A 27,180-nucleotide genomic window follows, 5' to 3' on the forward strand; every position below is an offset into this window, starting at 1 on the left:
GGGCCTTGCGAAAAGACTACAACTAAGGGTAAACAGGCCCCCTTTCCGTTTCCGGTGGCGGAGGGATATTGACTATTCCAACAGAACTCAATGGGATTTACAAAATGCTAAATAAAACACTACAGGAACGTTTTTTTCTTTACGAAACTTGTTTTTGAACGTCATTGAACAGCGTTGATGACTCGGTGAGTAGCATATCTAAAAAAAAGAAGGTTTAAGGTTGTTTTAAGGACATTATCGGACATGCACTATGAAAGCCATTCTGAAGCAGCCAGGGGGGGATTCTGCATGAGCCAAATAGCAGAGACAGGACCAATCGTCAAAATTTTGGTGTCGATCATTCGATTTCATCCTGGACACTACAGAAAAGGGGCTAAAAGTGTTAAAAATAATTTGGGCTGGTTGCAACAACATAGAGAGGCGTGGATGCTAACATGAAGTCATTTGGTCACATGGTGCTGTGAGGACCTCACAGATATGTTAAACATAAACCAACCTTTAGAATTACCATAAACACAAAGTCATTAATGACCGTTTAGCATATTTTAATGAAGTAAAAACTGTATAATCATTATTAAAGTTTTTTTATATATATCTAAGGGAAGACTGGATACATTCCTGGTGAAGGATTAACTTTTGTTGCCAAAAATTTCTTTTCTCTCTTTTTTTGCTCTCTCTTGCCTTTGCTTCCAGAACCAATTAGATATGGTACAAACATAAAGCCACATATGTATTACCTTATTTTTATAGCTAATTTTTGCAATCATATCATGGGTTTTAGACATAATTCAACATAATTCAATCAAATGCATACAGTGCATGTGCTTTACTTCCGTCTTGCGCATTTTAAATATAATTTCAGGATGTTTAGGTTGAGAGTAACAATGTCTATTTAAATGATGACTCCCTAAAGGTTTGGCTGCTCTAAAAAAAGGAGTTTTTAAACGAAAAGTAAGGAAATTATTCTCTGCTAATCTAGTTTTGCTAACAGTAGAGACAGCATATTTACTTTAATACATTTAGGGTGTTAACCTTGGCAGTCCGATATTGACACAGCTTTGTTACATCAACATTTTGTTGCAAGAAAGTATATTTGTGAAAGTTTAGTTTTACTGCAGTGCCCTTCTCATGTGAAAAGGCTGACATGTTTTTGGATTTAATTTAATGTGAGAGTGTGCCTGTACTCACAGATATTAGCCGTGCCCTTGGGAATGGGCAGGTAGGAGCCAGCACTCCATGCTCGCCCTTGGTAGTTCCTCTTACAGCGACCACAGTCCGGCCCGGTGGTGTTGTGCTCGCACTCGCAGCTCAACTTCTCTTTGTCAAAGACGCAGCTGTTGGCGTGAAGATTGCACTTGCACCTGTCAAAGAGGAAGAGGAGGCATTCAGGATGGGGATGAAAGAGGACAACTACATCAATAAGGGGGGGTTGCATCTCTGAATGAAAAGCAGTTTTATTTATTTTGTCGGACAGTAGGGCTGAAAGGCAGAGCGTCCTTGACAAAGAGGTGGTACTGGAACAAACAGCAGCTACTTCAAGAGGTGCTGGTTCAAAGGAGACGGGCGGCTGCACAAACAAATCTAACATCATTATTTCCTCGATCCTTGTCTTTTTCTTCTCCCTTTCACTGGGGAAGCCAGCTCCTTTTTAATTGTCCCACAGGAGGATGCATAATTGTCACAGTCAAAAGGAGATGGAACAGGGTGTGGGAGAAAAACAACCAAGGCAGAGTGAGGTGGAGGCAGAGAAAAACAAGACAATGCAAATTGTGAAACAAGCTCTCAAAGAACGAAGGCATGGAAAAGGCTTACAGCCATACGAGACAATGAATAGCTTAGACTTAGCCAGAGGGCTGCAGGGAGCAACAGTGAGAATACCTCCTCTGTGACAAATTAACATGAGATGAGATCTCACAAGCATATTTCCAATATGGGAGGAGGGACTCCCTTAAGGTGAGCTAAATCCTCACATTCTGCTGATTAACAATAAACTCAGCTGTCGCCGTGGCTAGATGAATCTAAGGGGATCTTTGTCCGCTCCATTAATTTATCAGGCTCATGCTTTATGAAGTGTGCGTAGGAAAACACAGAATATTAAGGCACCAATTAGTTGAGAACATGAATGAGTGTTGGAAAAAAGGAGAAAAATGCAACACAGAGATTTAAAATATTGAGTTCAGAATGTCACATTTCTACCTGCCTTATAATTATATAGAAACAGAAACTTTAAATCTGTCCTTATGCATAGATTCATTTTGCATAACAATCCTTTGTTATTATCTGAACGTGGATTACATTTCAAATGGGTTCAATTTAACAGAAGCAAAAAAAAAATTCTAATGTCATGTAGTCTTCTCACTCTATATATGGTCTTCATTCGTGTAGTTAGAACAATACATAGATCTTCATTGACCAAGAGGATTGTAAGACGACTTTTAGCTTAAAAACTCTCAATATTTGTAATCATATCATATTCCTTTTTTACACTTTGTAAAGCCACTACAAATCTCAATGTATTTTCTATCAGCTTACTTGAAAAAGCAGTATAAAGTAGTGCAGGTAATTGAACTGAGAAAATAAAACGTGCGTCACTACCAAAAAAAAAAAAAACCCTCCAAAAAACTGAAAACTGGAAACTCATAGAATTTTTAGTCCTAATTCGACCTGTATTACACTCTTGATGTAATTATTTGAAACAAAATGGAAGTCAGCCATCTTTGAATTCGTTTCAAATTGTGACTCAGACTTTGGTCTTTGTTACCAGGCTTTTGACTAATAAACCTAACATTTGGTCTTTGGTTTCTGAGCCATGGGGGTTGGGGAGGGGTCTGAAAATGTTGCCACAAAAAAACCAGTTTGATTGACCGCCTTCAAAACTGACCTGTGTAAAGTATATGCTCAGTGTGATTGAAATGCTCTGTGATAAAGGCTTTTAGAGAACATTGATGAATAAACAGCATCCAGGAGACCAAGGAACACAGCAGAGCGTCATAAAGCTTTTTTTGGCTGAATTAGACACCTAATTAGAATTAGGTGTTAGGTTACAAAACAATTAAATTCAAGTTTTCAATCTCTCACTGAGCACGTTTGACTTTATAATCCAAAAATCACATGTGATAGAGCAGCTGAAGAAATCTAAAGTTTGTGAGAAAAAAATTTATATTATTGGACAGCTATTAATCATTTATTTCAAGAGTCTGTACTTTCAAGAAGAACAGCAAGAAGAAAACCATTATATTAAGAAAACAATACAAAGTCCTGTTTGAAGTTAGCCACTATTTCTGTAGAATAGGGGAAGCAGTAAAATCATAGAGGAAGATACTCTGATCTGATTTAATTTTACTTTTATTTATACAGGTTGTCTCATTAAGATTCAAGATCTCATTTACAAGAGAGACCTGTTTGGATAGGAACAAACAAAACTATAAACACAGCAACAAAAAGGTTTGACTCAGTAAATAATAAAATGAACTAAAAGCATGAACAAGTTTCATAAGAAGATTTCTCTTTTTGTCTTAACAGAGACTTAAATTGTCCTAAGGGAATTGAGGTGGAAAGCTTCAGATCCCGTTGCAGAGTATTCCATGTTGATTGAGCTGAGAGGAAGAATTTTTGTTTTTCCAAGTTCAGACGGTACTAATGGAACAGTGAAGGAGATCAAGTCCTGCGAGCGTAGCCTGTGGCGAGACTAAAGCAGGGGTATGAGGGCAAGTAGGGCGGAAGCAGTCCAAGGATAGTTTTAAAGATAAAAATGAACAAATGCAGGAGTCTACGAATGGATTATGATGGCCAGCTCACCTGAGAATATAATTGAAAGGGGTGAGTGAAAGATTTGTACATTCTGTTATGAACGTTAGTGACAGGTGCCTTAAAATAAACAACATTACCATAAGCTAGATCAGTTAAAACAAGTTGCTTCGTTGCAATGAAAGAAAAACATTATATATATTTCTAAGGAGGAAGCCTAGTTTTACCTTTAACTTCTTTAAATGATTAATATGCAACTTTAATAACAGTTTATGGTTGATCTCTGCGCCAAGATACTTGTTTGTCTCAACATAATCAGCATACTGACCTTTGTTACAAGAGTAGGAAAAATTTGTTCAACTTTTTTATTGTTATCAAACAGCATGATGTTTGTCCTAGCAGCCTTTAAGAATAGTTTCCGTTGGTTCAAGTCAGACTGAATATTGTCAAATAAGAACTGCAGTACTGTAGTTTCCTCCCAAAATCCATGGGAGCAAACTACTGTACAGTGTCATCAGCATAAAAATGTGTCATTTTTCACCAACATCATCTACATGAACTGAAAATAGTCTAATAATCTAAAATTAAACCTTGTGGTACGCCTTCTGTCATCTTTCAATAGTCTAAGGTCACTGAGTTGCATGAATGGTCTACGATTTGACAGATAATTAGAGCACCATCCTAAAGAATATGAGACTAAACCTATGCCATGACAAAAAAGCAATGTGTGGTTAGAAATTAGCAATAGAAATCATCTTGCATACATATATTCGACTTTAGAACAGGTGGTGGCATCATCATATGGTGTTCTTGTCAATGAAAGGAGAACTGGTCAGAGAACTGGTCGGAGAATTTTTTAGCCAAATCCAGATAACCTGCTAGAGGTATTGGAACTAGCCCTTATGTTCAGCTGCTAAAAAGACAATTACTCAAATAAAATGTAAGGGTTAAAATGGAACAAATTATTTCAAAGCATCCCATTTCACAAGCTTGGATAGCCTTCACCAAATCCAGCCAAAAATACAATTGGAAGGGAAACTTTAACATTTCTGTCTAAGGTTGTTTTTCATCTGATCTGACTATTTGTGCAAAGCAGAATGAGCAGAAATGTCCATGTGTGAAAATGGGTAATGATGTGATTGGATTTAGTTTTACAGAGCATTAACTTACAGTACATATGGATGCAGCAATTTTCAGATTTTGTTGGAAATATTGTTTAATGAGCCACACATTCTGTTCTCACTGATCAAGTACTTATATTACTGTATGTATAGTTTGTGAAGAACAGCTCAGCTTCTTGAGTGTTATTTAAACTTCAGTAAACTGAGCCCAGCAGGAATTAAGAAGGGAAAGGGAAAGGACTCAGATTTGATGAAATGCAATCCAGGCTAAAGCTGACCAATGCTGCCGGAACGATGCAAATATATTGGCTCTGACTCTGACTGCAACGCTTCTAATGTTACTCCCGCTATCTGCAAAGCTCAAAAGTCCTTTCCCCGATCCATAATAATAAAATCACAGATTCACCAAAGGTAAACAGATACAGAAAGCAGGCTGTAGCATTTATTTCAGCTGTCCACGTTTGTCTGCTGACATTTTGAGATTTATTACTCGTCCACATAAGAATATTGAAGCTTACATATTTGCAGACATTTGATATTACTTTGTGATTTGATGTGATATACCTACGAATGTCAAAACATTTTTCATGCCTTTCAGGTTTTTTTGTTGTTTTTTCCATACTGAATGTATAATCTAGACCTTTTTTTTTCAATACATTAACTAAGAAGTGGACCAACTTTTAGATTATAGTTGCCATTTAGGATTCTCTGCTAAAGGTCACCTTGACTATGACACTATTAGGCTCTGAAGGATTAATATTAATCTAACTCTGAGATATAACGGCCATAAATGAGAATAAACTTGCTCAGGCTGATCAGATCAAAATGAAGGTGATAGAAGCAGCTCTATCACTCCTCTCTATGTTACAGATGTCAAGAGTTTGTGAAGACACATGTATGCGCGTGCGCAGAAAACAGCATATGAACCCTTTGTGGTTTAACCTTCAGCTTCTTTCAACATCGGCAACATTTTAATCAGCGTCCAGAAATGATAGCGCCGTCGGCATAATGATGGAGGCCGCCGGTGAGGCCCATAGGGTTCCATAGCCCCCAGCGCTGTTATGTTTCCAATCACGCAGTCGCTCCCTGAACACAACTGCCGGGTGAGGCCGGTAAGGCTTCCAGAGGAGGAGCCAGCCTGACGGCTATTCAACATTATTTCAACAGCCAGCTCCCCGCAGGGCTTTAGATGTTACATCTTCAACCTGTCTTTGAAAGAGAGCCACTGCTCCTCTGTTGCCGTTTGCATCTTACTCCTCGTCTTTTCCTTCTACCCACCTTTTAGTTTGCCTTTTAAACTCTGCTTCCACGTTTCCAGGTCATGAATATTCATGCCACTGAGATGTCTTTGTTTTTGTGCGGCGCCCTCAAAGTGAAATTGCTCAAGGCATTTCAGCCACCAGTGAGCTAAAGATCCTGAAATGTATTCATGAAATCCCCCATGAAGGAGGGAGCTCAAACTGCAGAACTAGCAGAACAAAAAAAATAACAATGATTGTATTAACAAAACAAAAAAAACTTACAGAAGTTTATATTCAGTAAAATATATGGGAGGTGAGGGACATGTGCAAAAGTATGACTTCTTTTTTCTAGGTTGGGCAAAGCTGCCCACCGACACTCTCAACACCTGTCGAAGTCTATCTATGACTTCTCCAATAACAGGATTCTGACTGACAAGTACTAGAAGATCGCTGCTTCTTCTTCTCACTGATTTGGAGTTAACGACAAACAAAAAAAACATCCAAAGCAAACTTTTCCCCTTAACCTTATACTGTAGGTACTTTCTCCTCATGAGGGAAGACTTTAGAAATAATTAAAAACACTAAAGGCTACCCATTACTTGATTGTCCCTTCTGCTGTACAGTACTGTCATTAATACCCATGTACTTTTTTCTATGTCCATGTATATTTAAGCGGTGCAACTATTTTTAGAACTTAAAGTGATAAATAACACAGTGCTGTGAAAAATCACCTAAATTGTGTACTAAACACTTATATTATCTCCCTAAATTCAGTGCTGTTCTTTTGTTGGCTCACTTCTCTTTAAAGACATTTTATAATCCAGCCACATATTTGGAGGCCTTCTTGAGGATGTACTACCCGTTTAGTAAAATCCCACAACATGTAACTCTAGACTTTGACCACAAAAATATATAATAGGGGTGGGTATTGCCAAAGAAGTCAAGATTCGATTGCAATCACGATTCACATGCCACGATGCGATTTTATCATGATGCATCACGATACGTGAAATATTGCGATGAATTGCGATATTTTCCCTGAACACTGTAAGAAAAAAATACAGTTATTACCAGTGGCTGACTGGCTGTGTATTATCTGGATAGTGTCTTGAATTGATACATAACTGAAAGCAACTTAATTCATACATAGTTTTATTTATTGAAACAACTATCGAAGGTATTGACATGAAAACAAATACTGGACACAAATATTACTATTACTGGAGTGGACACACTGACAAAAAGTGCTTAGGATTTATAAAACTTAAAGGTACACTATGCAACCGGTGTTGATTTTCCAGCGAGGCTCCCCCCAGAGGGCGAAAGTAAAAGTGCACTGTCGTAAATATGCACAGCTGTTCTCCTGGTTTCTCCGTCAAGCCATGTGCGGTTGTTTTGAGCTTAGCAGACAGGCGAACGCAACGAATGACTCTGCGTTCACACCGCAGCTGGCGTGACAGAAGCAGCGAGTTTACATGCAACGTAACGTCAAGGCGCAGCAAAAGGTCCCGCGGCGCGTTTTGAGCAGCAGGCGCAGCGCGTCTGAGCAGCTGAAGCAGCGCATCGGGCGCGTTTAAGCATCTGACGCAGGGAGAGAGACACAGCGCTGATGATCACTCCTCTTAAACAGTTTATTGACGCCTAAATTAACTTAAAATGCAGAAATCTGCCGGCAGAATATGCAGTTTGGATTATTTAGATGAAAAACACCTACAAGCTGCCGTGGTGAACCGCGAGGAGGCGACTAGGCCAGAGGCTGCTGATGAAGGGATTCCGACTGTCGGCGCACCGCTGGTATGTGGGGGTCTGAGCGGCTCCGACAGAAAAAATATTGAAGGCAGGATAATAATCTGAATGAACTGACAGCACTGATTACGTTTTCAGGTGTATTTTCTCACTTAAACACATATTAAAACTACTTTATTCCCACTGATCACAGCAAATATAGCTGCAAGGCAGAGAAAGGATAGTGAAGCTCCGCCCAAAGGGCGTAAGACACATTTTTGCACCGCGCAGCCAGATCAGCAAAGCTGCTTCAGCCGCGCGTCAGAACTAACTGGTACAAGCAGCAAAAATGAAGCAGCAGACGCGATTTTGCTGCGTCCGATGTAAACGTAGCATAACTGCACAAAGATCGCCACTGTGCTAGCAACGAGAATGCTTTTAACTGGGGGTGTGTAGCAGTTCTCGCCGTAAAGCAAGACTGACTCTCACGAGACTTCTGAGCCTGTGGGTGCGGGTCGGTGCTCCTGCAATTGCAAGTGCGGTATTTCCCCCACAGACCACCAGGGCGGCCGAGAATACCTTTGTTCAACCTGAAATGAATCATTTAATCATCCATAACGTTATGGAACACATTAATTAACTGAAAAATGTTGCATAGTGTGCCTTTAAAATAACAGTGCTGTTTACATGGCCTCAGTGGTTTTTTAAACCAATGAAATGGAAACATTCAAATGTTTGACATTTCCCCTTTTGCAAATTACGTGCTTTATATCAATTTCGTTTTTACATTATTTGTTTTTTAAAGCCAAAATGCAACCAAACATCTGACTTGGAATGTGATGGAGCTGGGCGAATTTTCTCAGTCTCCATGTTTTGTTTATGAATGACTCTTCGCAGTGTCCGCAGCGACATCTACTGGACTGAAAGTTGTATTCCACTTGTTTCTGGCTGATGTGTGCCAACCATTCATGTATTTTATTTATTCCTTTTTGTTAATTAAGAATCGATACTTGGCATCAAGAATCGACGCAGCAGATCACAAAAATTAGAATTGCGATGCATCGTCATGACGATTATTTTGTACACCCCTAATATATAACGTTCCGGCCTTTTGTCTACCATAAATAAGATGCAGTTGTATTTAAACTGTCCTTTCTGGTGCATGTAGATGATATTTTAACTATTTTTAAAATAATGAGTTTTAAAGCACCATTTTTAATAGAATTTCAAAACTTTGTTGTTCCGCTTTAAAATCATGCATACCATCCATCCATTTTCGAACAAGCTTATCCCAAGTGGGGTCGCGAGGGGTGCTGGTGCCTATCTCCAGCTGTCTACGGGCGATAGGCGGGGTACACCCTGGACAGGTCGCCAGTCCATCGCAGGGCAATCATGCATACCAACTCAGACAAATACTTTCGCTTTGACTCCATATGTCTGAAGAGCTGCTACAACAGCTTAAAAAGGATCTAAAATGGGTCCAAGTGACCTATTTCTATTTAACCAAATTCATTCTGAGAAATTGCTCCCTTTTGCTCTGAGCAACATCAAAGCCAGATGTACAAACTCCTAATTAGTAATTACTCTCAAAGCACGATTACAACCTCACAGATGAGCCGAGCTGCTGATCCTAACAAATTGAGCAGACTAAAGTCAACGTGGTCCTTAAAGGAATAGTACACCCAAAACATGATTAGCCTTCATTTTCTACTCACCTCCATGCTGAACAACACTCTGGAGTACTTTTTTGATATCTCAAATGCATCTGGAGATCTGGGAGGCTTCTTGCTGTCTGCTGACATTCAAATAATGGAGGTCCATGGCGCCCGAGACAGAAAGGTCCATAAAAGTCCACAAAAACGTGTCAATATTCCTCCATACTGCTCGTCCAATGTAATCCAAGTGTCCTGAGTGGGTAGCATCCAGAATTTACTCGAAACGAAGTCATTTAGAATGTTTTTAGAGCATAAACAGTAGTGTATAGGATTTCCTAATAGCGCCCCCATGCGCGCTCACGATTCTACGGAAGCCGGCAGACCAAACCAGCGCATTCAGCTCGGCAAAGAACTCATGCTCTTCCTCAACACTGAAGTCCTCAGACATTTTTCTTTCGTTGTTTCTTTCTTTGCACAGGTAAACAGCACATTTCTTCTTCTACGCTTGCATTATCGGCAGACCAGACGCTGAATGCGCACTTTCTTCCGGTTTGGTCTGCCGGCTTCCGTAGAATCGTGAGCGCGCATGGGGGCGCTATTAGGAAATCCTATACACTACTGTTTATGCTCTAAAAACATTCTAAATGACTTCGTTTCGAGTAAATTCTGGATGCTACCCACTCAGGACACTTGGATTACATTGGACGAGCAGTATGGAGGAATATTGACACGTTTTTGTGGACTTTTATGGACCTTTCTGTCTCGGGCGCCATGGACCTCCATTATTTGAATGTCAGCAGACAGCAAGAAGCCTCCCAGATCTCCAGATGCATTTGAGATATCAAAAAAGTACTCCAGAGTGTTGTTCAGCATGGAGGTGAGTAGAAAATGAAGGCTAATCATGTTTTGGGTGTACTATTCCTTTAAGTGTGGAAACTGAGTGAAGCAATTACATTTCCATGTAGCGCTCAGGTGTTTTCATACACAGCCTAGTTGGGTCAAACGGTTGGCTAATAAGCACTTTCATTTGCACGTGTCTGTATACAGCAAGTGTGTAAAAAAAAACGGGGTTGTAAGAGGCAGGCGTAGAGAGTGTGGGAGGTGGTGAAGGCCAGTTGGTTCAGAGGTATTTGAAGTTTAATTATCCATGAAAATGCCAAAATGAAAACAGAGGAGCTGAAGGAAAATCTAGATGATTGTTGACATACTGGATAATTGGACATAGGAGAAAGATACTGTACCCTCTGTGATCTTTTTAGAAGAGAAAACTCTGCTGCCACATGGACCGCTTTCTTCCTCTGAAGTTTAGTTTGCAGCTTTGTGGTGGCTTTAAGTGAATCAGCCTGTCTGCTAAATGGCTTCCCCACCTCTTGCCACCTGGCCAGAAGTTTATCCTGGGCGGGAAGATGTGTACGACCTATATATATATAGCTCTCCAGTGATATACCTTAACATCAAGTTGTACCCAACTAAACCTTTTATTGCTATCCATTCATCAACTTCCCTTAGCTTTCTACTGTGCTGATATTTTTATATCTAAAGGAAACATAATCCAGGGCATTACAACTTTTTTTAATGCTTTTTTTGTTCCATACACACTCTTTTTATATTGTCTGTTGTATTTTTATCTTTAATGGCATCTTATTTTAACTCTGCCCTTTGTACTCTATATAAGGAGCCAGATTTTCCCTGAAGGAGTAATCCCAAGAAATAAATAAAGTTGAGTCTAAGTCTGAGTGTCCTCGATAGGAGATATCTCACAAAGCATCATGGGATATATCTTTCATCTAGTGACCATGGATGATAACTACTATTCAAGGTGTATTTTGGGAAATTTCAAGTCCGCTACTTTTTCAGACATTAGATTTTTGGACATTCATCTAAAATGGCTTAACCACTACATAGTGCCCTATATAGTGATTAGGTCGGACGTTCAGACACAGCCTAAGTATAGTGAACTTCTGCAAGCCACTGTGAAAACAAAAACAACAAATTATTCATTCAGTTTTCCATTCAAATTAACTGTTGCCCAAATCTCATGAAAATAATATTTTATATTGTCTGGTTTTGTTTAGCAAATGTGAATAACTACCCTTTCTATGAGTCCTGCTGAAAAAAAAAAATAATCGTGAGTATACTTTTTGGAATATTTATTTTGCTTGCCATCACCTCCAGCTTTGTTTTGCTCTTTCTCACAGTGTGTCAGTGGAGACACAGGATGCTGCATAATATGCCTTGGGGCCAGAAAATTACCTCCATGCCATGGAAACTTTCTCCAAACAAGGGTCTACACTCCATTTGCTTCAATGCTTGGCTGCATCCCTAGTAACAATAGGGGATATTTGGAGTAATACATTTAGGCTTTCAATTAAGGATTTGGATTGCAGCATCTAGCAACTAAACTATGCATGCATGCTTGAAATTTAATAATAAATGAAGATATTTATTAAAAGTGAAAGAATTAAAAAACCTTGCTGAGGTAAAACAGAGTAAGGCTTACTGATAGCAACATATAAGCACCTTCCTTTAGGTTCATTTCTTCTCCAGTTCCACACACAGTGGTAAATATGCCTCCTGCCTGCATCAATCTGTCCAAGCCATCTATCTATTGAACCCACAGCATTACTAATGTATGCAGTTGGACATGCTATCCAAGCAGGAGTCAATCAAGAGGTCTTTACCGGCTGTGACACACCAAGCTGGTTCAATAGAATCGACAGGCAGGCCTTGCTGATGCTGTTCTCAGCTACAGAGAGCTGCCTGAAGATGCAGCGGTTTAAAAGTGAGGGCCACTGATGCTCTAAAGAGCTTTAACGGTGGAAAACCTGCTGGATAAAAGAAAAGGGACCCATGATTTGTTTAAACTGTTTGAGAAATATTTATTATCAACATAAAAACAGTAAAGCTTAAATACTCTAGGTTGTTTAGTTTTGATACATTTAAATAAAATATCACATGGATGTCTCGTTTAATACATTCTGGGTAAATGATGTATGCTTACGATGTGTGTGGCGCTAGTGGCGTTAAGACAAAACAGCTTTGGGTAAAGGATCATATAGAGGAAAAGGGACAAAAAAGCTGGTGTTTTTATAGTTTATGCGGATAAACGTGCAGTACTCACAAAACCCACAGAGGGGCAGTGATCAACATAACAAGTGGAAAGGCAGAAAAAAAAGAAGAAACACTTGGTGTCCCACTTCGGCCGAGTGCAGTAATGTTTATTTAAGACTTAATCGTTATTCAAGAGTATTAGGTGTTACACAGAAATGTATAGTAGTTTTAGCTGTTTCACACAGAGATTTGTGTTGATCCCTTTAGAGGTGCTTGGAATGTTCACATTTCCAAATATATGCAAAACTTATGTGATCTCCTGTGTTAACTACATTCACACAACTTAGGTGTTATGCATGTGAAGTAGATGGTAGTAAAAGAACGCATCTTGAGATCTATCTTTCTTTGTTTGCCTACCATCGCCAGTAAGTTAACAACGCTGCCTTTCAAGAAGATCAAAAAGAAGGACTATAATTCTGCCATGGTTGTTGTTTTTCTTTCCACTTCTGCATATCAAGATGCAGAATACTGACCTTTCTCGAGTATTAACAACTTACAGGTCAGGTGAATGCGCCATGGCTGTTCAGGCACAGGTCGCATTTGAAAAGATCAGATAATATCAGATTTAGACCTATATACCTGAATGGCCTAGGACGGATATGAAAAAATGTTGTCTATGTTGATCAGTGTCATGAAAAGATCAAATACAGGTCAGATATGTGCCAAAAAATAGAATTTGGCTCACTATAGGTTGTGGTGTTCCTTTTGCTGCCTAGCAAAAGAGGGTTTACCATTAATGGTGCAAAGAGTGGGCCACATTTCACTCCTAAATGTTGTGATTGATGTTTGTGATTAACAGAATGTTTGTATGGTTGTTGTATGCCATATTAAACAGATTTTACACCTAATCATTACATTAACTTTTAAAGCTCAGGTACAAAAGGCTCTACATTATGTAAAAACAAATCTACTTTTAATCATCTTCATGCTGTTGGGCAGTGAAACGTACCTTTGAGGCTTGGCAGCCTTCTTCAGTGTAATCTAATCCTAGCATGCAAAGCAGACTTTTTGCATGCCTTTGCCCACTAAGGGCCTCCATCTGAAACCAGGGTGAGACCCAAAGAGCAGGTGTAATTACAGGAAATGTTGGCAGTTTCCCAGCTAGCCAAGGGATTACTGTTGGAAACACTTAGATATGCCTTTTTTCACTTAAACCCAGGGCGAATGTCATTGGTAGCTAAGGTGGCTACCTTGTTCGCTGTTTTAGTGATAACAAGATCCCATGGTAAACCAAATGTTTTCACCGAATAAAATAAGGGTCTGTGCGACCTCATGCTGATTAATGACCACCCTGAGAGGTGAGGAATGCCTTTAAGGGCTTCCAGCTGTGTGTAAAACAGATAAAAGAAAGGACAGCAAAATACTATGATGTTTTTTAGAAGTTACAGTATTTTCTATTAGTTTTAGTGTGAATAACCAGATATATGCTAACAGTCTTTAACAGTCTACAGACTCAAAGGGTAACTTCACCAGTTTTTAAGGCCATGTGATTATATAAAAAGGATGTTTGTAATGATCTAATACTGGTTCTCTGGTCAGATAATAATGTTTTTAATCAGCTGTCTTGCCAATACTTAATTAATAAAATTTTATTAAAGGACCTCTAAACAATGTTTGAAAAAGCTTTAAAATACATATACTGAATCATTTTAATCATTTTGCCGCATATTGATGCTCAGTGGGGGCTATATTTCTAAAAATTCCTCGTTTATGTAACAAGAGATGGTGTGATCCATTGCAGAATGAGCCATTTAACCCAGAGCACCACTTTAGGAGTCTAAAGCCAAGGTCATAACGGTTGTGTATGACTTTTTAATCTCCCATCCGATTTATCCATGTCACACTGACTGCGTATAGAGAGGCTCTGAATAGGCAGGGTGGGCAGATCTGTGCAGATATTATTTGATTTCTATCTCTGTACTGCACACAAATTAAATATTAAAACAATTTCCCACCTTTGACTTGGCAGAATATAAAAAGGCATTAAAAAATAAATGAATAAAAACACCGGCGCAGCCCCACTTAATGAGTCTGTGCAGCATCTTAAACCAGAACAGAGAGAATTTTTAAAAGCTTTTAATAAAAACAATGGGAACTACATTTAAAGAAAAGGAAAACACAGCAATAAAGGCTGTGAGATGGTTTATATGCTGGCTGAGGCAGTGAGAGGCGACTCTCAGAGAGAGATCTGTGAAGTTTATCAAATTTTTTGCTTTTCTTTTTTTCATAAAGAGGTGAGAGAGATTCGCTTCACTTATTTGCTTGGTCTGTTTTCTATTCCCCTGAAGTTTTTGTTTTCTTTTTCTTTTCCCTCGTTGTTTTTGAGGCTCAAAGAGGATTACTACTTTATCCATTTTCTGTCCTCCTGAACTCCTATCATGGGTAAAGTGTTCTTTTTTAAAAACGTTTCAATGATTATTGTTGCATGAGTCTTTCCCCTCTGCTATATACACATTGATGGACTCCAAAACTGACTATTTTCCTTTGTGTTTCACAGTTTTTATTTTGTAATTTCCACCAAAGCAGATGTGTTTTACTTTGTAACTGTCATGATCATGCCTTAGAGAGATGGCCTAATTGTTAATTTCATTCACCTTCCTTACTCCGCCTGGTTTCTACACATCTAATCTACCTGCTCCTGCTTCTTTAAGTACAGCTCAGTCCAGCCGTTGGGGCCAGATTATTTAGATCATTGTTGATGCTCTAGTTCATGTTCTTGTTCTCAGAGGCCAGTGGTGAGGAATGTTTTTAGCATTCCATAGTGTTAGTGATACCCTGACCTGTTCTGCCTCTTAACCACTGTGCCTGCCTGTTACCATCTGAACGTTCTGCCTCAACTGTCTGTGGACTCCTGGACCACTGAGCGTTCCTTTCCCTTTCCTGGCTTGGACTCCTGCTTGTTCTCTGAGACGGCAGCATCTGGGACACTCAGGGTGGCGCTCGCTGCATCTAGTTGGCAGCCCTCCTTCTGGATCCTACCACGTTCTATGGAGATGGACTGAACTGATAAACCAGGTAGAGTAAGTTACTCAGCTGGATAATCATCCTCCATCAGATTAGCATTGTCACTTACCTGCGTTTTTCTCAAAACAGAGATTGAGATCGCTTGAGATCTTACATAAACACTTTGAATTATCCCACTGTCTGTCTCGCCTTGAATACTGGGTCCTTCTGTCCTGTACTAAGACAGTAACTGTGTCTCTATTCCTGTCAGATCCATGAAATTGCCACTGAATTGCTGCCTAGTACAACTTAAATAGATCTGGGGTCTATCTTAATTGGAGCTACACTACTACCTTGCATAAGAGGCATGATTAAAGTATTTCTGATTCTGATTATCCCCATAGACTCTCAATGAGTGCTAAACGCTGCAACCTCACCCGACACAATTTGGGATCAGACACAGAATCGGATTTGGTGTGTTCTGGGCTTAAGTCCTCTAAACACTAGAGCTGATCTAAAAGCTGTTGCACAAAACTACTTGAACTGCTGAAAAACATAACATAATTTCCATGGAACGGTACAAATTTTAAACGACTTATAATTGTATACAGCTTTTATCAACTAAGAAAACTCCAAGGCACTTAAGTCATTCAGTCAAACACTGATGGGTTGGGTGTCTTGTCAAAGGACATAACAACTGAGACAGAGGGCATAAACCCAACAGTTAAAAGACAAACTTGCAACAAACTCAGCAGTCCAAGCATTTAATATAAAATAATCAGTTAATGTAAAAAAAAAAAAAATCCTAAACTGTAAGGAAAGTATACTGTAATGGCAACAGAGTTTCAAGTGGCCAAAAAGACATATTATCATGTATTATCTAATACTCCAATAACATATTCTTTGATGAGTTTGACAGGATGTCAAATGTGAAATACTCTTCAGACAGAGGCTTCTTCAAGCCTGCTATAGAATAAAAAGCTAAAAGAGATATTGCATACCTACAACCATCAACTTCTACATGTTTGTGAATTAAACTAAAAGCAAAATAATCAGTTGTGACTGATGTGTTGTAATACACAAACTATTACAAATTTGGGAGGTGTACTTAAGCTAACAATTGGAAAATAAGTCTGGCAAACTGCATAAATAAAAATCTATAATGAACAATTAAAAGGAATTATGAGAAATTTAAAAGAGTGCCTAAAGTACAGGTTTCATAGGGACCAGGGGCGTCTCTAGGTTTAAGAGACAAGGGTGGCTCAGCCCCTAGAAGATATTGCGCGCGCCGAATTTTTTCAGTGCACCTGCTAAGGCGTTGTCTAAGACAAGGGTGTAACTTTGTGTTGACAGTTGGTGGGGACGGCTCATAAGGAAAGGGAGCTACCTGCGCGACGCCTTTTTTTTTTTGTTGGAAAGGATAAAGCCAAAAAAATGCGAATAACATTTATCAATTTAATGCTTACAGTTGAAAACATAACTGTTACAATATTCACTTATATATTTTGTGCAAAAAATATCACATAAATCTAAACAGACAGTACAAATCAAAGAAATCAAATAAATACATCAATTTTGTAGAACATTTATTGACAGTCAATTTTGGGTCACTTTTTAAAATTAATTTACTTTTAAACCAGGACTCGGACAAGATCTTATGGGACCTTAAGCAGAATATGATTAAGCAACTCCGTCTTTCTGTCAAGAACATCCACCAGCAGGGTATCCAGGGGGGGATTTACCATTAGGCAATACTAGGCAGTTGCCTAGGGCCCCAAGTTCTGGGGGCCCCATAAAACTCTGTTTCCAGTATGGTTAATACAACTAATCCTTATTTGTGCTCATTAATTATGTTTTTGATAAAAATCCTTTGGCTAAAATGCCATCAGAACGCTGATAAATAGAGAGGAAAAAGGGACAAGAAGAGAGGGACAAAACCTAGAACAAATAATGGATGTCTATTCTATTAACATTTCTCTATCTGTAGAATGGGTCTGTTTTATGGGTTTACTTCTCAGGGGGCCCCCTGCCTGTCTTTGCCTAGGGCCCCAAATTTCCTAAATCCGCCCCTGAGGGTATCAATACTGATTTGATAGAATCTGGGAGAGCGGACTATGTTCAACCCTCCATTTTCTTTAACCTTATCCCTCAGTGGGATCAGGAGGTGCTGATATCTCTAGCCACGTTCTGGGTGAGAGGTGGGATCACCCTGGACAGGTCACCAGTCTGTCGCAGTATGTTCAACCAGCTTAAAAGTAATCGGTAATCAGATTTATTATTTGCACTTTTACTAAGTGAACTTTCTAACTCCCTTAAATCTGAAATTCCAATGCCAAAATTGTTTAAATCTTTTATCTTTGGACCCCCTGCAGAGTGACGTCACACCTGCAAGATCCTATCCTTACCTTCCTGCTAGATTGCAAAAAGCAGCTTGCTCATGAGTTGCCAACTTAACACGCTAAATCTTAAATGTACATATAAAAGAAAAAGGGGCGCAGTGCTTGCTACTGAATGGCAACACTATCAAAGTCAGGAAAAAGTTTTAAGTAAAGCCGGGATTAAAACAGTAGCAACAAGAAGCTTCAAATAAAAGGTGTTCTTTATGTTCAACCTAAACACCAACTCCGATAGACCATCAGTAGAGCAGGTGTTTAAATTAATCAATCACTGCTGCGAAAGCTTATAGCAGTGAAAGCTAATATACCACAGCCATCACTTAATAAACGCAAAATAAACAACCCTCTAAAAACGGAAAACTGTAATGACTGAAAGTCCTGTTTTTTATGTGGGAAATTATTTGCGTGTGTTTTAGTATAATTCTGATATATTGGCGCTGTTGTCTGTTTCTATGGCAACGATACTGAATGTAGTGTAGCTTAGAGACCTGCATGGGTCGAGTTTTACCAACCCGCACCCGCCCGAACCCGTTAGGATGACTACCGAACCCGACCCGCGGATATCTTCAATTCAAATCCGAACCCGACCCGTTAACCCATCATAGGCTATTGGACGCTGCGCTGCACCCAGTGCCTGATTAATATAACATTTCTGATGTCCATAACAACACACAGGCATAAAAAAAAATCACCAACTACCCGCCCGCACTAAAAAAATATCCGCCCAACCCGTTTATTTTTTTTAATGAATTTTTCGCGGGTACCCGACCCGTTGCAGGACTCTAGTGTAGCTGACATAACAGGGCCGGAAAAAAGTGGTTGGAGTTTTTTTTCCAACGGTTAAGTTATATTTTAAATACGGTATTAACTTATTTTTACACTATTCTCTATTCTTTTACTACTTTAAGTCTCTCCTGACTAAAATTAGGTCTTAATATTTCCACAAGTCCCTCTCACCTGCAAGTCTGAGTCCACTGCTGTCCCTGAAGCGACAGGTGTTATGGGGAGAGGGCGGAGGGGGGTGATGGGGAGAAAGCGAGAGGCAACAGATTCTTTTTTCTGAGTTTTTTGTCGGGGTTTGTGGACGGTGAGCAGCGGGAGAACTTTTTTTATTTTCTTTCTGAGGAGCGGCATGAATGGGGTTTTAATCAGATATACACAGCACCGAAAGCAAAATACGTGGACAAAATATTGGTGGGGACTGTCCCCCTACCGGTCAAGATTGGTGGGGACATGTCCAAACCAGTCCTTAAGGAAGTTACGCCTATGATTGTTCAGATTAACTTGTCGTCTTTATGGCTTTTATTCGGTGCTTTACTGCATTTGTTTTGGGAAAATATGAGGAAAAAATAAATACAGAAAAAAAAATATATATTTTTTAAAATCGCAAAATAATTATAGGGTGGCTAATGCCAAAGAAAGGGTGACTGAAGCCACCCTTAAATAGGTCTAACGACGCTTATGATAGGGACCTAAAAATCACATTTTGTTAGGAATCCAGTTTGTGTGGGTTGTGTTTTTTGTTTGTTTTCCTCCACCACCAGGTGGCGCCTGGTTGTCGTTGGCCTTCTCACACACCTGCGGATGGTTGCCTCATTATCTGAGGACTGTTAAGCTGCTGACTGCCACTACCTTGACGCCAGAGTGTTTGCCAGTTTTTGGTACTCTAGCCAAGCTGAGTTTTGCTGAGTCAAACTGAGTTTTGTCAACCTCAGCCTAACCTTGTTGTTTTTTGTCTTTGCCTCTAAGCAGGAAGTCATCCTGCAAACTGGATGTTTTGGACCTTCTCCCCCCTGGAAAGATTCTCTGAGCGTCAAACTGAGCTGAGGATTCAATCTGGAGGTTTGGATCTACTTTTCCCCAAGGATTGTTTGGGCTTCTCTCTGAGCAGGGGATTCATCTCCACAAGAAATCGTTCAAGTACCACAGGAAATCTAAGTGGCAGTCAGCTCCTACGTTCCTCAAGGAAACAACCTGGTTAAACCCTGTCCGCCCTCCAACGAACAAGTCTATTACTGGATCAACCCACACCGACTGGATTCAAAGAAAGACACCTTTTTCTGGAAACGTGAGTCCTGTTGCCTTTATTCCCTTTTTCTAATCAAAGACACAAATTTCCCACTGAGCCTGAACTAACTGCAGACCCTTCACTTTTCAGTCCCGGTTCGCCAGTGTTCAGAGCAGCACTGGACTCCTCTCTAACCAACTCACAATAAACCTGTTAAACCTTCCCCTGGACTCTCTGTTTGGTTTTTTGCATGTGGGTCAGATCTTTCGATAAAATCATGACAAATTTTGTGTATAAGTATTCACAAATGGAAAAAAAAATTATGTATCTGTGCTAAGAGAACATAATTTATATGAAAAATATAGTTATTATATAGCTGGATTTAAAAGTCAGTGTATGGAGTCATCCAATACGCAATGAGCCATCCATAATGAGACCATACGGTAGTGCTGGTTGGTGGTTGACAATGCTGTCAGTTCTTGCAATTTATTATAAAAAATTATCTGCTCTTTACTAGGTTCTGAAAGTATTTATGGAAGTGTGCAATACCACAAACCAATATCCTCACAAAGGAAAAAGGTTTGTGAAACTTACATGCAAACCTAAATCTCTTAAATGTGTAGGAATAGATCTTAATACTGTAAGCAACAACACATTAAATCTTTGTAGGACAGTTATTCGGAGGTTTTCTAAAATAATGTACATTGTATTTATTTGGGTCACCTTTAAGTATTTAAGTATAGTATTTAAATGAATAAATTTTTTTATTTATTTAATTAAATCAGCTGTTGAATTATTAATAAACCAGTTATCAGTGGGAAGGAAAGTTGTTTGGTTCTTAACTAAGGATCCACATTTTGTTAGAAGAATGTGTTTTGTATTCCAATACTTACTAAACAAATGACATGTATGATTTCCTGGTTAAAGCTAACAGGGCCACACATTGTTCACTCACTGCAGTCACCTTCATATGCAAAATCCATCCCTTCATTCTTAGTAATGATCCTTTATAACTTAGTTATTGTGTTTCAATAAGTTATATTACCTTGAATATAGGGCAGGGGTATGCAAAATTTTTATACATCATTTTTTTCTTCGTTTGACTGTATTTTCCTCCATCAGATAGCCATACATAATGGATGTCTGCAAGCAAAGGCCTCTGCAAATGATAACTCGTTTTCATGACTCAAAAGAACCAATTATCGAGGAGATTTTACCTACAGTGTCTATCATCCTCGGATCAGAATCAAATATCTTGCCTGAGAAGACAAAGCATCTTGCCACATCAGTGCCATCGCAGTGCGTAGAGCCGCAGCCTTGCTAGGTGAATTACACAAACACTGTGGTGACGTTAACACCTTCAGCATGTGAGAAGGAAAGACAGCCATATGGTGTTTTCTTCTCTGACGAGGCTGTCTTCTCATGTCGCCCATTCCAATATGACTTGTTCAATGGGACACCTGACTGATGACTGGATGTCTTTTTAGCATGTCAAACTGCAGACCTTTGTTTGAATAATGAATCATACTTAGGAAATGTTTAATTCTACAATGGCAAACACTGTGATTGCTCTTAACGTTCACAATTCCGATCTAACACTGGAAAAGTACCAATAATGAACCCAGAACAGAATGTATTGAATGCTCTTTTGTTCATTTTTGAAGGGGTTTAATTCTGGGTAAATATAAATATTTTTAGCAAGCATGCATTATTCTGTGCGCCACCTGCAACTCTCTTCTCTGCTGTGTGGCAGCCCACCCACTTTACACTTTCTACCCTACTACCTCTATCTAAAGGGCTGGAATGAGAAATGATGTGCCTTACTCTGATTAAATGTGACATGACCAGATATTGAATGCCTCTGTGATTTGGAAATAACAGTCATATTGCAAATGCAATTAATTGCCCATTACTTTTTGTTACCTCAGGCTACAGCCTTCCACTGACTAATGTTTTGTGTCTGCTCTGTCGCAAAATATGCCATGTAGCAATCCATACTAGATGCATGTATGATCCGATCGGGGTTGCAGACAGCTTCTTCTCTCATATAGAAATTTAGCAGATCTCCATCATACATCTGAAATGAACTTGATCCATACTTCTGATGGATGACAGAAGAGAGCCCTCCATCATGCCATGGCATCACAGGGCAAGCGGACATTACCGCATCAACCATATTTGCATCCCTTGGAAATTTGATGGAAAACGCATAAATAATGGGGTTTGTGTAAATGAGGAGTAAGGGTCATCAGATGCAGTTTAAAAGTAAGGCTGGACCTTACATAGATGGAGTTTCTGGCATGAATGTCATCCTGGGTGAGCACACTTTTTTTCTGTTAGCATGTATTCTATAAAAGCAGATGGACAAACTCTAACCAGCAAAGTTTGCTAGAGGTGCAAACTGCAGACTGTTCAGTATGTTATTGTAGTAACTTTAACTAAGGATTAAAATCAGTGTTGCAAAAAATAACCACTGGGTCCATGCCATCATATCCTGAGAAACGACAAGAACACCGCTCTATAAGTCTGTTTTTATATAGTATGATAGTATTTTAATATAATCTCATCTTATTTGCACAACTTCAATCTCTGGAAACAACTTATGGCCTATGTGAATACTGCGCTGTTTAAAGAATGCAATACCCTGATATAGTTGTTTGTAAAATTCTGGACATGCCCGATATAAAGGAACTTTGGCTCACATTGTAAGGAATAAACATAAACTTTTAAATTTTTATGGAATTTATTTTTATATACTGTAGTGTTGCCAGAATATAAGCTTAACTTTATATCCTTATATATGCAACCCATGTTTACTTCTTGAAGCCCTGACACAATTATTTAATGTTTATTTTCTTAATAAACTGTAGTATTTTCAAATTGTGCTTTATCATTTTTGTGTAGTTTTGCACTCATGTGTTAAAAAGCAAGTTTTAATGAAAACTTAATGAACCGCTGATGATAATCAGTCATTTATGCTAAAAAGAATGTCTATTCATCTTCTGCCGATTATCTGTCAGGGTCATGGTTGGCCGGTGTCTGTTTCTAGCTGCGTATGGATGAAAGGCAGGGTACACCCTACACAGGTCAGCAGTCCATTGCAAAAAAAAAAAGCATTTCAAAGATGTTTATCATGTTATGCAAATGCAAAAATATAAAAAAAAAAAAATCTAAGTTGACTCGGAACAAAAACAGCCATATCCTATTAAAGAACATGCTTTATTGTGAAATATACAAATAATTTTGAATAAAAGCTAAATACCTTGTAATAATAGGGGCTGAACTTGATTTCCTTAGTAAAATGAGGCATGTAGTAATCTGAACGGCCATTTGACAGGAAGAATGACATCTAACCATAAAAACGCAAAAGCAGACAGGAACAAAGACTCACTGACAGCTCATGTGTTAAAATTTAACTATAATTTTGACCACAATTATCATTGCTATTTTGGAAGAAAAGGGAAACATCCTTTTTGTGAGCTATGAAGAAGGTGGCAGCTTTGAATTTAAAGCTATATGTGAAGCCAACTATTTACACCTTCTAATAAAAAGTATAAAGATGAACCTTTTTTCCTGCATTGATTTTAAACATTAGCATCACTCATGAGCTTATGCACTGAATCATCCTTTATGGATGTAGTCCCACAAACAGATGAGCACAACAGAAGCTGGTTGAATTTACTTTGGCACAAATAAGTCCACATCCTTCTGGGTTCAGTTGCCCATGGAGAAACAGAAAAGACCTTTAACAGTGCAATGAAAATCTTTCATCACAACTCAAATTTAAATGTTTTGCAATTCTATGCACTAAAATCTCGCTGCAATCAAATAATGGTTTCATTCGAAATGCTATTTAGTACTTAGCTACTGCCACCTCCCAGAATTCAAACTCTACACTGTGGCAGAGAGGAGGCTGTGGCTGTACGTGAGGTCAGCCAGGGGATTAGTCACGAAACCTTAACAGGACGGCCCATTATAAGGATGACTGTGGTCACAGCAGACAGGGAGGAGCCTTGTCTGGGCAAAAAAAAAAAATGTTTCTCCATTAATGAAATGGTTCAACATATGAATGTTGAATATGCTACATGAAGGATGAGTGAAAGAAAAATGTTCCTGACATGTTGGATCTCTGTGTCTGAGGCAACTTCTAAGAAAAAATGGAACCAACTGTGGACAACAGACCGTCTTTTGTGATTGGTTGGGGTTATTCATTGATTTCTCACTGTAGCAGGGACCATTTATTGTAGTTTCACTTCCAGACCTTTTATTTCATTGCTTGCTAAGTGGCTGTGGGGATATCTTTAAGCCACATGGTAAAAAATGTGTCAGAAAAGATCTTTTACTGCACCTTTAACTGATGCCAACTTAAATTAATTTCTGATGCCAACTTAAATTAGTTTCTGAAGGTTTTTGGGAGTAATTTTGGAAGATCAGCCACTTCCTTCTTGATATTGTTAAGATTCCATTTAAGTAATTTCTCCTCTCTATTCTCCAGGTCTGGCAGTAAATAAATAATATGGTTAATCAAAGTTAATCTATTATTTAACAAAATAGGAACTACTGGTTCACCTGCACGACATGGTGGTTGAGGCTTTCTTTTTTACTATTAAAATTAAATCATTATTTAACAGCTAATTTCTTTTTACTCTGTTATCCATGTGGGAAATTTGTTTGCTGATCTAAATATAAGTGGGTAAAAAAGGCAAAAGATAAAACAAATCTATATGAGAAAATAACAAATTCAGAGGTTTGGAAAATATGTCTTAAAAGAAATTTACTACACTTTTCAGTCAAGACATTTGTAATGCCCTGTTTTACTTTGTGTCTTTCAACATTTCAATGTTTTTCTTCTAAAACGTATGCATCATTCTCCACCAAATTTGTAGTGTCAAGGGGATTACCCCAACCAAAATAAAATCTGTATGATATATATATATATATATATATATATATATATATATATATATATATATATATATATATATATATATATATATATATATATATATATATATATATATATATATATATATATATATATATATATATATATATTTATATTGGTTGGGGATTATCCCAACGAAAATAAAATCTGTATGATATAATAAAATCTGTATGATAATGATATATATATATATATATATATATATATATATATATATATATATATATATATATATATATATATATACATATACATATATATATATATATATATATATATATATATATATATATATATATATATATATATATATATATATATATATATATATATATATATATATATATATATATATATATATATTTATATTGGTTGGGGATTATCCCAACGAAAATAAAATCTGTATGATATAATAAAATCTGTATGATAATGATATATATATATATACATATATATATATATATATTTAAATAAAATACTACTTTTACTGATATCATTTTTTTTTATATTTGCATGCTGGGTCAGCTGGTATGATTTTCAAAATATGAAATATTAGATAATATATAATTTCCTTTGCATTTTTCTGGTTATATTATGGAATACGTTTTTTTTTTTCGTTATATTCCTGAAAGTGATCCTATACTAAAACTCTGATACATCCCGTGTCTTCTAGAGACACAAATTATAGTCCTTATAGCTTTAAAAAGTTGAAGCTTTAATGCTGGATTTAGACTCAGAAATAGGGGATATATGATGGAAATGGCAGTTCCAACACAAGCCAATTGAAAGGCAGTAATGCGTGTGGTGATATGTTTGTGTGGATAGGTGTGTAGGAGTTTTAAGATTAGAATTCATTTAAAACAGATTTAAATTTATGGAACCCAGTGTGGTAGAAATATTGCCAGAATGTTGCTGGAAATGCTTTGAGGAAATGGTGACGCACGCTATAACAGTCTAACCTTATTCATGAGACTGCTTCGGCGTCCAAAACAAAGGGCTTTGAGCCGTTCAAGCATGAAGTGCCTTGTCATCTGGGTCAAATCTGTGTTGTGTTCTTTTGGTCTGAAACATATTCAACTCATGCTGACTCCTAATAATGGTAAACCCAGCGGCACACTAAAGGACAAGAGAGCGGCCATATCAGCAATGTATCACTTAAATATGGGAGCAGTCCAGTGTCAAGTTAAGCTGTGAACTTCATCTTTTAAAATGAAAAAAAGATAAGGGCAAGTAGTGTTGCTTCAAATCCTAAGAAAGAGAACTGGATTTCTTGAGATGATGCTCCTCTCCTCTGCTCGGCTGATAATATCTTCCATATCAGTTTTGACTTTGCTTCACGTACCTCTGTAGGACTTGTGAAAATCTGTGAGGGATTATCTAGTACATTCTCTGTGGATTCATCTGCAGTGACATGGTGGATTATCTTGCTTGAAGTAAAACTACAGGTACCTTTGAAATGATAAGGTTCTTTATTGTTTACTGTCAGGTTGTGTGGAGGTTTAAAGAGGACCCAAATGCAGAGACGGAAGCTGAAGTGGTTTCTTGCAGGTTTAATAAGCAAAAGGTGGCAACTGAAATCCACTTGTAAAATAAAAATAAAAAACTGAAATCAGGGAAAACACACAAGAAAACAACGAAGAGAAACTAGCAACCAGGAACTGAGGAGGAGGAGTATATATGTCAAATAGAACAAAGACCGGGGTAGTCAACTGATTGGGAGCAGGTGTGAAAAGAAGATGCTAGAAGGGAAATAGGGGAAGGAGACTGACACAAAGGGGCAAACTGGTCTGTTTAAGACCAGTCATTTTTTTATGTTATTAAACAACATGATGTTAAAAAATATATTTTGAATGTCTCAACAACAGGTACATCATAATGAATTATAAATACATACAAATGCTAATGTTACTGTAACTGAAAACATCAATTAAAGAAAGCTAAACTAAATGGCAGAGCCGGTTCAGGGTAATGCAGCTGTTTATGATGTAACATAACGCTCTGATTTCTGCAACTTAAAAAAACCGACATAATTTTCCACAGATATGACATGATTTGGTGTTCCACAAAATCCCTTTTCTTTGCTCATGCTTAGACTAATGAAATATTTGTTACTCAAAACATTAACTTACACTGAAACACCATTCATGTGTTTAGGAATGGGCCCCACCTGCATCAAATCTTGTTTTGTTTTGTCTAACCTGCTCATTTACAAACCAAGCCAAATCAATAGTTTTAGCCACATATGTAAATGAAAGAATTGTTACACAACTAAGTAACATATCATTTCT

The 27,180-nt window shown here is 38.0% G+C and overlaps 1 protein-coding gene across 9 annotated transcripts in view; it reads right to left on the minus strand.

The window, feature by feature from the left end:
* ntng1a (netrin g1a) overlaps window positions 1-27,180 on the minus strand; it is a 176,798-nt gene that overhangs the window by 50,149 nt on the left and 99,469 nt on the right. For all 9 annotated transcript variants that reach the window (XM_038304283.1, XM_038304287.1, XM_038304286.1 and 6 more), the window contains exon 4: window positions 1,189-1,361. In XM_038304283.1, coding sequence (XP_038160211.1) covers window positions 1,189-1,361 — 173 coding nt within the window. The remainder of the gene's footprint in view (window positions 1-1,188; window positions 1,362-27,180) is intronic.

The sequence above is a fragment of the Cyprinodon tularosa genome, unplaced genomic scaffold (assembly GCF_016077235.1).
Source record: "Cyprinodon tularosa strain WSP-4 unplaced genomic scaffold, ASM1607723v1 ctg53, whole genome shotgun sequence".
Taxonomy (NCBI): Eukaryota; Metazoa; Chordata; class Actinopteri; order Cyprinodontiformes; family Cyprinodontidae; genus Cyprinodon; species Cyprinodon tularosa.